At 35.1% G+C, this 13,298-nt stretch overlaps 1 protein-coding gene across 1 annotated transcript in view; it reads left to right on the top strand.

Annotated features, from left to right (window-relative positions):
- Window positions 1-13,298, top strand: part of Slc6a14 (solute carrier family 6 member 14) — a 32,293-nt gene that overhangs the window by 7,727 nt on the left and 11,268 nt on the right. The window contains exons 6-9 of the mRNA XM_050128364.1: window positions 2,011-2,143; window positions 3,898-4,038; window positions 8,780-9,008; window positions 12,566-12,695. Of these exons, the coding sequence (XP_049984321.1) occupies window positions 2,011-2,143; window positions 3,898-4,038; window positions 8,780-9,008; window positions 12,566-12,695 (633 nt within the window). The remainder of the gene's footprint in view (window positions 1-2,010; window positions 2,144-3,897; window positions 4,039-8,779; window positions 9,009-12,565; window positions 12,696-13,298) is intronic.

The raw sequence follows: 13,298 nt of genomic DNA, 5'->3' as shown, positions 1-13,298 counted from the left end.
AGAGAATTATAGAGTTTGGGAGATGTTTCAGCACATGGAAGTGCTAGCTGCCAAGCTTGGCAATCTGAGTTCAACTCCTGTAACCCATGTGGTAGAAGGAAAAAACTGACACCTGAAAGTGTCCTCTGAAAACATTTATATACAGTGGAATATGCACACACACACAAAAATAAATAAATAAAATATGAGTATAATAAGAAAATTCAAATAATCAATTAGGGTCTGGAGAGATGACTAAGAGGTTAGGAGTATTCACTGTTCTTGCAGAAAACCAAATTTTGGTTCTAACACTCACATTGTGGCTCATAACTGTTTGTAATTTTAATTCTAGGGGGTCCAGTGTCCTTTTTTTAGCCTCCAAGGGCACCAGGCATACATATTCTCATATACACATATGCAAACAAAACATCCATGCACATAAAATAAAATAAACAAATCATAAAGATATCAGCCACCACTCCCAAACTCAAGGCTCAGGGAATATTTCAGAAGGGCCAAAGGACTATAAAAAGCAAGAGGATCAGGTAGCTTTCTATGAGATTATATCTCCTAATAAAGTCAGAAGCTACACATATGAATCTTCAATGACATGATTGCCAAAACATGAGCTGAACAAGGATGACACCTATCTGCATGTCCAATTGGATGGGGAAAACCCCACATGGCCTCAGCCTAGCACAAAGAATGATAAGAAACAAAATAAAGCTGGGAACAGAAAATCTGGTCTTTCCCTATGAAAACACCATTGGATGTTCAGTGCCAAATACTCAGTCCTCAAAATATCCATGCACATAGTCTTATGTGGACTGAACAGGATATATTTTTGGAATATATAATACATTATATTATAGAAATATAACACACATAAATATTATATATAATGTAAAATGTAATTATAACATAAAACATACAAATATGCTACTTATAATTATAGATATATAATATACACGTTACATGTTATATGTGTATGTTATATATTATATTTATATGATATATAAGAATAAATATACATGATGAATAGTATTCTAGTGAGTTTTGTAATATATTTCCTTTATCCATTCTTCATTTGATGAACACTAAAGTTGTTTATTTGTATTGACTTTTATGAATAGCTATGAATATGAATGAAAAACTTGGCAGAGTAAATGTCTTTTGGACAACTTGATCTTATTTCTTTTAAATACACAGTAAATAGTGGGACTGTTAGATGATATGGTGGATATATTTGTAATTTTTTTGAGAGAGCTAAATAATGTTTTCTCCAGTATGGTGCTTTAACATTTTCAATCTTAGAAGTTTTCCAAATGTCATGCTAGTTATTTTTTAGTGTGTGTGTGTGTGTGTGTGTGTGTGTGTGTGTATGCCTGAAAAGGCCAGAGGAATCAGATCTCCCAGGATCCGGAGTTATAGGTGGTTGTGAGCCACCTGATGAGAGTGCTGGGAAGCAAATACAGGTCTGCTGGAAGAGTAGAAAGTACTCTTAACTTTGATTCATCTCTCTAGTTACAGAACTTGGATTATAGGTCCATGCATGTTACTCTGAGAAATAATGAAATTGCACAGAAACTCTTTGAAGATATGAAGAATCAGACTATTTCAGTCTGATTATATATACAGGTTTTGAATAAGTCATTATATAATACAAAGTTCAATATCTTATTTATGGCATTTATTTTGAGAAAACCCCATAATGAGTCACATGAAGGTACCAGATAGAAGTTTAGTTTCTTTACATAAAGGAAATTAAAACATTGGGAGGAAATCATGAGTAATGATTTTTTTCTAGGTGCTTGAAATTAGGACTGCCTTTTGGGCCCTTGAAGTTCAAAGATTGACTTTCGAAGGAATAATATTTGTCACTTCACACATTATCTATCAATAAAAAGGTTGCAAAACTAAGCTACAATACTGAAGTTTCCATTTGGATGAAACACATTACAAAGTCCTTTGATTTTTTTTTTAAACAAAGACAATTGATTTTGTGCTTATAAAAGGTCTCCTGTATTTCAGCAAAGTGGCTCTACAGCGGTCATGTGGAATGGAAGAAACTGGAGTAATTGTGTGGTATTTAGCACTTTGTCTTCTTCTGGCTTGGCTCATAGTTGGAGCAGCATTGTTTAAAGGAATAAAGTCCTCTGGTAAGGTAAGTTGGGAGTCACATTAGTGACTCAACTTCATTGTAGTTTCATCAAATATAAAAATTATTAATAGAGTTTTGTATAATAGGAACATTCGAATCCTTGAAAGTCTTTCTACATAAGACATTCTTGTTTTATGCATAAACATAGGGTAAATGCTATTGTTAAAAGCAAAGCAAAATGAATATAATCCTTGCGCAATTGTTTAAAACTCAGACTCTACTAGCGAATACAGCATTCTGGGGTTTGAAAGTATGTTTTCAACGCTTCTGTCCCACAATAAGCAGCTTGAATTGGAGAACTGTAGAATGTTTTCTAGGATAACAGTATCAGTTGAAGACACAGAGAAAATAACATGCAACCATTCCTTTAAATTAATCATTTCTAATGGAGTAAGACTCTTCTTTGTCGCGGAATGGGCCTCTTCTGCAAAACATTTGTGTTTTCCCTTTCATACTTAAAAAAAAAAACAAAAAACAACAACAAACAAAACAAAACAAAACTTCAGAAAGCTTAAGTGCAACTTAAAAGAAGAGCTGAAACGTTTTTCTGTGAAGACTTTTTGGGACCCTAGTCTATATGGATGCACAGCTCCCTAGGCCTGGATGTAGGGGGGAGGGCCTTGGATTTCCCACAGGGCAGGATTCTCAGCCCTCTCTCAAGCAGGGTGGGAGATGGAGGACGGGGTGTGGGGGAGCAGGAGGGGATTGGGAGGAGGTCAGGAAGTGTAAATAAGTGAATGAAAAAAATAAAAATTAAAAAAAAGAATTGCATACTACCCAGAAAGTGTATTTTTACATGACTTTAGCTGATCAGAGTGATGCTGCTTAGGAGTTCAAGGGTAGGAATAATTGCATGCACTTATTGTCATCTTCCTAGTACAATAGCCAGCATGTTGAATTAATGTGAATACAATGACACACGTGATTTCTTGAAAAAATGCTACAAATATTTTTTTTTAAAAATTCAATGACAGCTTTCCTATACACTTCATTTGCACATTTTAAACCCTTGGTTCCTTTATGATGCAGTAGTTTTCTTGCAAAAAGTCCACTAAAGGCAATTTAATTAAGCATTGGAATTTATTGGTGTCTTGGGTGAGTTATTCAAATCAACTCATTGGGAATATTATCAAACATAAGATATCTAAGGATCAAAAATTTACACGTTATTATAGCCAGCCTCAAGGGCAACCCATTCATCTGAAACCCTGTGGTATCTAAGACAAGAATCGTGTGCCTATGTGTATCTTATCAGCTTCTCTTAACAGTAGCTTTAAGTAACAAGCATTCAATGTGCTCTGTATTTACTCTAGTGTAGTTTTGTGAGCTCTGGGCATGTACTAGAAGATATTTTCCTTGTCCTTGGGGACTGGATTTACTTATCATTACCAATTTTACATTTCTCATCCCAGTTTACTGAAAAGAGACATTCAGTCCCCTGAGACATTTATAAGGATCCACATAGGACAGCATTCCATTTAGATCTCAAGTGATCACTGCTGTTTGTTTACAGTAGAAACCTTAGAAATACTGCTCCCTACATCAAAGTACTTTCAAACATGGATATATTTTTGGAGTGGTGAGAATATGGAAAGGAAATTATCCTAAAATTGGTACTGGTATCATTGGACTTACCTACTTTTTGAAACCTGAAGTAAATTATTTGACAAATTGCAACTGGTTGTTAATTTTGCTCATAGAAAATTATATGCCATGATTTTAAAGTGGCATTAACTTTTAGTTGTTCTGTTTGTTAGGTGGTATATTTTACAGCTCTTTTCCCATATGTGGTTCTCCTAATTCTGTTAATACGAGGTGCAACTTTGGAGGGTGCATCAAAAGGCATTTCATATTACATTGGAGCGCAGTCAAATTTTACAAAACTGAGAGAAGCTGAGGTAAGACTTAAGAACATTTAAAATTACCTGAGAAGATAAAACTTAAAGCTAAATATAAGAAATTTTGTGTGTGTGTGTATTATACTATGGTATTTTCCAAGAGCCTATGCAGCTAAACAATTAGTTTTTATCCAGTAGGATATCTGACTAAGGGATGTAACAGCATTAAAACTCTCATTGGGTGTAAGATCAATTTTAACAATAGTCTTAGAACTCTCTGTACTACTGTAAATTATTCTATTTGACCACAGATTTGGAGATTTACTTTTTTGAATAAACGAATATTTCATACATTAACACCTATAAATTAAGAGCTGCGATTATGGGAAGAATGCCAGAAAAAAGTTTGATTGTCTAATATATACAATTTGGTTGTCTTGAAAAGCTATTGTGTCAAAGATAAGATTAAATTTTGTTCAGTTGATTATAGAATTAGAACACAGATTTGACATGGGCTAAGTATTTCATAAAAAACCCTATTACTTCTACTAGAAATAGAAACACATATATTAAATATAAATTTGAAAAAAACCCTATAAATTATTTATTGTGTGTTGGGGTATGCACATGACATGGTACACATATGACATGGTGTATACATGAAAGTCAGAGGGCAGTTTTGAATCAGTTCTGTTCTTACATTAGGTCAGTTCCATGGAACTTAGGTGATCAGGCTTAGCCCCGAGTGTTTTTATTCACAGAGTTATTTCTCGAGCCCTAAATAATTCTCCTCTAAATGTAGTCTATTTCCAGATAAGGGCTATGTATCGTGGACACTTAAGATGTTTTATAATTTTAACTGTGCAAAAGCATTAACAATAAGCTGAAATACAGCTACCATACTTCTGTTGATATTGCCCAAGGAGGTTTACATGTTTTTAGAAGTTACATAAAATTCTTATCACATATTAAGCTTACTCTTTTTATTTATTTATTTATTTATTTATTTATTTATTTATTTATTAAAGATTTCTGTCTCTTCCCCACCGCCGCCTCCCCTTTCCCTCCCCTCCCCCAATCAAGTCACCCTCCCACGTCAGCCCAAAGAGCAATCAGGGTTTTGCTCTTTAAGCCTACTTTTAATCTTATATTAAATAGAGGGGGTAAACCTATGCTAATATTATCTGCCACATTAGTAGTGCTATTCAAAATAGATAGTTTTAGGTTTCTATTGTCTATTACATTAAAAACATGCTGATTTCCAGTCATTGATGTTTTCTTTTTTTAAATACTTAAGAACCAGATATGTATTTAATTGTAGAGTATTTCTGTAACCAAGGTCAAGTTGATCAGTTTCTGTCATGGAAATCTATCACGTAACTTGAAAAGTTGAAATGCAAATTTCTGATCTTTGGTTTCTTTTGCTGTGCCCAATAATTTTCCCTCAATGATTAACCACAACAGTTCTAATTATTTTAGAGCCATGGCACTTTATTATTATAGACTTGGAAATTAAAGTTCTTTGATGTGTCCTCAGGGCACCTTAAGGCATTTCTTAATTAGTCTTAGTCCTTACTCTTTTTAACCTTGTTTACTAATCCATTCCCAACTATGTGAAAATTTTTCATTAGGTTATTAAACATGATAAGATAAGTTAATAACCTGTGGAATTAGAAAACTCATGAAAATGTGAACTAGAGTACAATTATTTTAACTATTGATGGTGCATTATAGTTTTGTTACTTCATTTTCCCTAAGAAGTGTGCATTTTATTTAAACTTCAAAGTTTTGGTCACAGATGAAAACCCTCTTTGATACATTTATGTGGCTTTTTATATGTCTCAGACCCTTGAGTTTTATACTCCCTTGAAACTATCTTGTAGTTTTCTTATGGATTTTGTTTCTGCTTCTGTGTCTCTATTATTAAAAAAGAATCAGACCTGCATTTAAAGTTCCTTGTGAAACATGCAATTTAGTCCTCCACTCCCTATAGCAAAAGATCACATTCCATGTGTTTTGGGTTTGTTAGTGATAATAGCTTCCCTCAGATTAGCATTCTCTCTCAACACTGATCTGACTCATCCACCTCAGGTCCTCTTAAATCATATATGCATGCATAACATATCAAGTACAGATACTCAGAGATCAACATAAGCATGAATTTCATTTCCTAAGATGGACAGCAACCAAATAAATAAGGATATTTTATTTCCAACTTGATTTATTTACATCTAAATGAAAATATCTAATATGAAAACACAGTGTATCTCTCTGTATGTATCTATGTATTTACCCACCTATCTATCTCCCTTCATACAGATTTTCTGTAATCTAGCATGAAAAGTATATTATATAGACCCAGTGAAATTTTATTCTCTAGGAAACTTGCTTTTATTGAATTATTTTCAAGTGAAAAAATTAATGTTTTTAAGATTGCTACAATATATTAAAATTACTTTATGGTTATTTCTCATAATAACAATTATAATTACCATAGAGTATCTTTTAATCATCATTATTATTGCTTGTACCTACCAATGAATTAAAAAGGTTAAATTAAAGTGACACGCATGAATGGTTTGGGTGTAAATGTATTCCTTTTAATTCTAGAACCAGAATTTTTAGTCACATATGGTCACATTATTCAGTCTACCTTCCCACTGACCTCTGTGAGGCTATGAGGACTGAAAAGACACTTTTGGCCAAATATAAATTAGTCCTGTTGTTTAAAATCTACACAAGTCATTTTTTCTCTTTTGGTTGATATTATATCGAAAGAATTCCAATTTCAAAATAAATGAACTTGAATAAATCTCTGACTTAACTGTAGGCCTTTCACAGGGAGGAAGGAGGGAGAAATTCTGATGTCAGTAATGATAAAGGACTGGAATTAGACAAAGACACGGAGCCAGGTTGGGCTGTCTAGTAACATCCTTGCTAAGAATTAATGTGGTTTTAATATCACATTAACATAAAGAATTAATGAAATTCCAATCTAATTCCCAGAACAGATAAGTATGGAGAAATTCTCATGTCAGACAAAAGACAGTATTACAAAAAAAAAAAAAAAAAACACAAACACAAACACAAATCATGAGGTTTTAGCATAGAAAGAGATATACAGAAAGATGGTACAGAATAGTAATCTCAAAAATATATTGATCAAGAAACAAAGTTTGGTATTTAGCAGAGGTAACAATTCATTTCAATCTGAAAAGGATGGTTGATCCAATAGATGTCATTGATGTAATTTGTAGCATCAGTTATCCTTAAAAATTAAAAATAATGTGAAGTGGAAATATGTGTAGCATAAATTATGTGTAACAGATGTGTAATTGATATGTGTAAAATAAATTGGAGGGAAATTTAAAACAAAACTGTTTCATGTAGAGAATACAGAATAACATCCTTATAATATTAAGCTAAGCTTTGTTTGCAGACAATACAGATGAAGAAACGTACAGGTAAGCACATCTGAATAATTTTAGCTACATTAAGGAGCAATAGTAAAAATACTTTGGCTCATTGAAGGACACAAAGTAAAGAGGACAAAAAACAAGCAGCACATTGGGAGGGGAAAAAGCCCTCGAGAAATACAGCACACAAAAGACTAGAATTCAGTTTCAAAAATAAATTTCTGGGTGTAGTGTGGTATGTGTAACTTAAATTCCACCACATAATTTTAGAAGCAGAAGCATACAGATCTCTGCGAGCTCTATGTATGGTGTTTCAGAACAGTGTGGTCTACACAAACACCGGGGGGGGGAGGGAGAGAGAGAGAGAGAGAGAGAGAGAGAGAGAGAGAGAGAGAGAGAGAGAGAGAGAGAGAGAGAGATTTCCTAGAAATCAAATAATCCAGAACAGGTAAAGTATATGAACAAAAATTTTACAAAAAGAATATCCTGTGTGTAATGGATTAATAAAAATGCTGTAGGATCCTTGGCAGCAGCAGGCAGTGTGCTATGTGGCAGCAGGCAGTGGGCAGGGGCTTCCTAGATCAGCAGGATAGCTGCAGGTCCTCTCTGGCTGGTCCTCAACAGGAAGAAAGGCAGTATGGGGTGAAAGAGACATGGATAGGCACGCCATGCACAGTGAGGTTCGATATTTATTAAGCGTGTTATGGAAGGGAAGGAGGAGAAGGAGAAGAGCAGGGAGAGGAAGGGAAAGAGAGCGAGAGGAGAGAGAGAGAGAGAGAGAGAGAGAGAGAGAGAGAGAGAGAGAAGCTGCCTCTCCAAGAGGGAGAAGGAAAAGAGAGAGAACTCAGGCTGGAAGCTGCAGATCAGCCTGTCTCAGCAGATGGGGAAGGGAGTGGGCGTGGCTTGTCTCTTAGAAAGACAGAACAATCATTACACTGTGAAAAATGCTAATTTTGGTAAGTAATGAGTCTAATCAGAACTCTTGATTTAAAGCCTTTAGATTAGGTCAAATAAGAAAAAAGTTGACGAAATGTTGCCAATGCTATAGAGCAATGGTTCTCAACTTTCCCTTTAATACAGTTCCTTATGTTGTGGTGATCATAAAATCATTTTTATTGCTACTTCATATCTGTAATTTTGCTACTGTTATGATTCATAATGTAAATATCTGATATGCAAGGGTTGCAGCCCACAGTTACTACTGAAGTATAAAAAACACAAAAAATTGAAAAAGCTCATACCATTGTTTTCTTCCTCTTGTTGGTTGACATTTAGGCATTCATTTCATTAGTTTTTAATGTGCATTTATATTTACTTGCATACTCTTTTTCTATGAGTTAAATTTAACAGTACATGTTTAAAAGTTTTTAAAATTTCTCTTACAGGTTTGGAAAGATGCTGCTACCCAGATATTTTATTCCCTTTCTGTCGCTTGGGGTGGCCTAGTCGCTTTATCATCTTACAACAAGTTTAACAACAACTGTTATTCTGATGCCATTGTAGTTTGCTTGACAAACTGCCTGACTAGTGTGTTTGCTGGGTTTGCGATTTTTTCTATATTGGGACATATGGCTCATATATCTGGAAAGGAAGTCTCTCAAGTTGTAAAATCAGGTATACAATTCTGGATGCTCCTGAAATTTAATTGAATATAGCTCACTTGTGAAATTCTGGTCTAATTTACAGGCATCTATACTTATGATTAGAGTTATTTATTTACTGGTCCATATAACATAATACATTTTAATGTAATAGTTCCTAAAAGATCTGGAAACACGAAAGCATTTTAGGGAGCAGTTATTCAAGAAGACATAATGTTGGGAACACAGTTCAATTTGGGAGAGTACTTGTCAAGCAAGTACCATGCCATGGTTTTTTTTTTTTTTTTTTTTACCTAGTAACTCAAAAACCCTGTGTTGTGTCATATGCACGTAATCACAGCACTTAGGAAGTCGAGGTAGGAGGAATAGAAGTTGAAGACTAACCTCATCTACTGAGAGAAATCGAGACCAGCTGAGGCTGCATGAGAGTACCTAAAAAAATAAAATAAAGACTTTTTTCTTTATTTTTATTTATCCTTAATACGAACCACTCAGCACAATTCTATGCTTTATGAGAGAAACTATTATGACAAAATTTTCCCATGTGAAAATACAGTATTGGGTTTGAACTTTTAACCTTATCCATGTAATAGGAATATTAAAGTGACTCAGTGCATAATTGAGTCCAGCTTTCAAGGAATCTAATTGATGAGTTTTCTAACCTTGCAGACAATAGTTAAAGGATGCTTACTATCCAGCTAAAGTCTGGTGGAAAAGGAGTCCTAGAATTCTTTTTTGTTGTTGTTGTTTGTTTCTTTGTTTTTCGAGACAGGGTTTCTCTGTGGCTTTGGAGCCTGTCCTGGAACTAGCTCTGTAGATCAGGCTGGTCTCGAACTCACAGATATCCGCCTGCCTCTGCCTCCCGGATTCCTAGGATTCTTAAGCAGAAACCTCTTGGGAAATTTTATTATGTTTATTTGGTATGGATGATAGTAGAAGCCCTGTATTAGAAAGGATTTTGGAGGTAATTTTGTGTCCCTTTCCTTATATTTCAGTGGTACACACAAACACTATGTTTTGCACAAGTGCAAATATTTAGAAAGTGATAGAGCCTACTTTAAAAGCCAATGCTATGAATTCTTTTTTTTTTTTGAAAAAAATTCTGTCTCCTCCCTGCCTCCCATTTCCCTCCTCCTCCCCCCATTCCTCTTCCTCTCCCTCTCCAGTCCAAAGAGCAGTCAGGGTTCCTGTGGGAAGTCCAAGTTCCTCCTCCCTCCATCCAGGTCTAGGAAGGTGAGCATCCAAACAGGTTAGGCTCCCACAAAGCCAGTACATGTAGTAGGATCAAAACCCAGTGCCATTGTCCTTGGCTTCTCATCAGCCCTCATTGTCGGCCACATTCAGAGAGTCCCATGCTTTTTCAGTCCCAGTCCAGCTGGCCTTGGTGAGCTCCTATTAGATCAGACCCACTGTCTCAGTGGGTGGGTGCACCCCTTGTGGTCCTGACTTCCTTGCTCATGTTCTCCCTCCTTCTGCTCCTCATTTGGACCTTGGGAGCTCAGTTCGGAGCTCCAATGTGGGTCTCTGTCTCTATCTCCATCCATTGCCAGATGAAGGTTCTATGGTGATATGCAAGATATTCATCAGAATGGCTATAGTATAGGGCCATTTCAGGTTCCCTCTCCTCAGCTGCTTAAGGAACTAGCTGGGGACATCTCCATGGACACCTGGGAACCCTTCTAGAGTCAAGTTTCTTGCCAACCCTAAAATGGCTCCCTTAATTAAGATATATACTTCCCTGCTCCCATATCCACCCTTCCTTTATCCCAATCATCCCATTCTCCCAAGTTCTCCCCATCCTCCTCTTCTCACTTTTATTTCCCCTTACCCCCATCCCACCCCACCCCCAAGTTCCCATTTTTTGTCCGGCAATCTTGTCTACTTCCAATATTCAGGAGGATAACTATATGTTCTATTTCCATCCTCTGGAAAGTCAGAGAAACTAAAAATACCTAAAACTGAGGGTCACATAGAAAAAAAATGAACAAACTACAGTGTTTTTTAAAAAGTAATATCAACTTGAAAATGAGATTCCATCTAGAATTTTATTATATTCAATTTTGCATGTATCTGTAAACTGAGATGCTATTACTCATAATAATTAAACTGAAATTGTATTACTCATAATACTTCTGGATAAACATTTGATAAGATGGCAAAAGACTTAGATTCATTCCAGCTAGACATGGTGGTGCATGCCTTTAATACTAGCACCAAGAAGGTAGAGGATGGCAGATTTTGTGAATTTAAGGCCAATCTGGTCTACATAATAAATTCCAGAACAGCCAGGGCTACTTAGCCCCTGTCTCAAAAAGTAACAACAACCACAAAATTTATTCTATATATTTATTTTTCTAGATATTTCAACTTCATTTCATTTTACTTTTTATAAATTTTAGAATAAGGTGAACTTAAGATTTTGTCATTTAAGAAATATGTTCTTCTCCTTCACTGATATTTTTGGTACTGTTTTTTGAGATATGGTCTCATGCAGCCCAGCCTGGTGTCAAACTCTGAGTGGGGTAGAGAATGACCTTGAACTCCTGATCCTCCCTTACCCCACACCTCAAGTCCTGGAATAACAGGTGTGTACCATCACACCTTCTATCAATCAGTTGATTAGGGAATGGATAAAATCAGTTGCTATCTAAGAATGGGGATATGAGTTCAAATATCCCAAATCCATGTATGTGTAGTGTGCCTCTGCATAGTGTGAAAATCTGCAATACCAGAACTCCAACGGAGAGATAAGAGGCAAAGATGAGAGAATCCTTGATCACAGGCCAGCACCTAGGAATATGTGAAATATTAAAAGATTTAAAATTTTTAAATGATTTTTATTGAGCTATACATTTTCCTCTTCTTCCCTCCCTGCCTCTTTCCTCCCCTTCAACCCTCTCCCATATTCCTAATGCTCCCAATTTATTCAGGAGATCTTGTCTTTTTCTACTCCCCATGTAGATTAGATCTATGTCTGCCTCTCTTAGGGTCTTCATTGTGGCCTAGGTTCTCTGGAACTGTGATTTGTGGGCTGGTTTTCTTTGCTTTATGTTTAAAAGCCACATATGAGTGAGTACATGTGATAATATTCTATAACAACTTTCATGAACAAAATTGTCTTAGCTTAATTCATGTCACACATTCACATTAGCTTAACAATTCAAACATTTTGTATATTTATTATTACTGTATATTAGAGAAAGGGAGGGATGGGTGGAGGGAGGGATATTGAAGGGGGAGAAAAAGGAAGGGATTGAGTGAGGACATGTGCAGGTCACAGTGTTTGTGTGGACAAAAGAGGACAAGTTTCAGAAATCTGCTTTCTTCTTCACTGTAGATTCTAGAGATCGATCTCAGGTCATCAAGTTTGAATGACAAGTGTTTTTACTCAATAAGCCATCTCTCTGGCCTCCAAATAAAACATTTTAAGAATTTAATTTGGTAAAGAGTGTACGTTCATGAATTGCATTGTCAAATCATGATGGGATTTTAAAAGTACATTGCTTTAAAAATGTTCAAATGTGTAGATTTACTTGGCAATTAATTTAAAATATTCCACATTTTTCTTAGGTTTTGACTTGGCATTCATTGCCTATCCAGAAGCTCTAGCCCAACTCCCAGCTGGTCCATTTTGGTCCATATTATTTTTTTTCATGCTTTTAACACTGGGTCTGGATTCTCAATTTGCTTCTATTGCTAAGTAATACCTTTTGTGTTAAATAACTCTGATATTTTATTCCTGATTCCTTTATTTGAAAACATCCTGTTTTTTTTATTCTAGTATCTCTTTCAGGTACTATTAAGAGAAGAACATTTATGAGTTATTTCAATTTAAAAATTAAATTCACAAAAACACAATATACATACATGACATTAAAAACCTCAAATATTAATGCTTTATTATATTTTCTTTAGATAAATATTTTACAAGGAGTCATATTTTGGTCCCTTTAGTCAGAATTTTGTATTTGTTTCTTAATTCAATGTATACTTTATAAAACAATGAAAAAAGGGCTACCATTTTCTCTTTCCTGCCCTCTGTACCTGGGGACAATTCCCGTGACAACTTTATTTCTCCCTGAAAACTTGGTTCTTGCTTGAGAGAGTTTAAACAAAACTCTCATTAACAATTTCTAAGCTTTTTGGATAGGCAATGAATTGGTTCATTTGTGTCTGCATGTACATGTGTGTACACATATACTTGAATATCTTTCTCTCTCTCTCTATATATATGTATATATATATAACATATGCTTATCAGTAATATAAATTATTTAAGCATTTCATTTGAGTATGACATTTT

The sequence above is a fragment of the Alexandromys fortis genome, unplaced genomic scaffold, assembly GCF_014885135.2.
Source record: "Alexandromys fortis isolate MF-2015 unplaced genomic scaffold, M_Fortis_MF-2015_v1.1 scaffold_288, whole genome shotgun sequence".
NCBI classification, from domain to species: Eukaryota; Metazoa; Chordata; class Mammalia; order Rodentia; family Cricetidae; genus Alexandromys; species Alexandromys fortis.
Note: the sequence above shows the minus strand (reverse complement) of the source record. Positions and strands in the feature narration are given on the sequence as shown.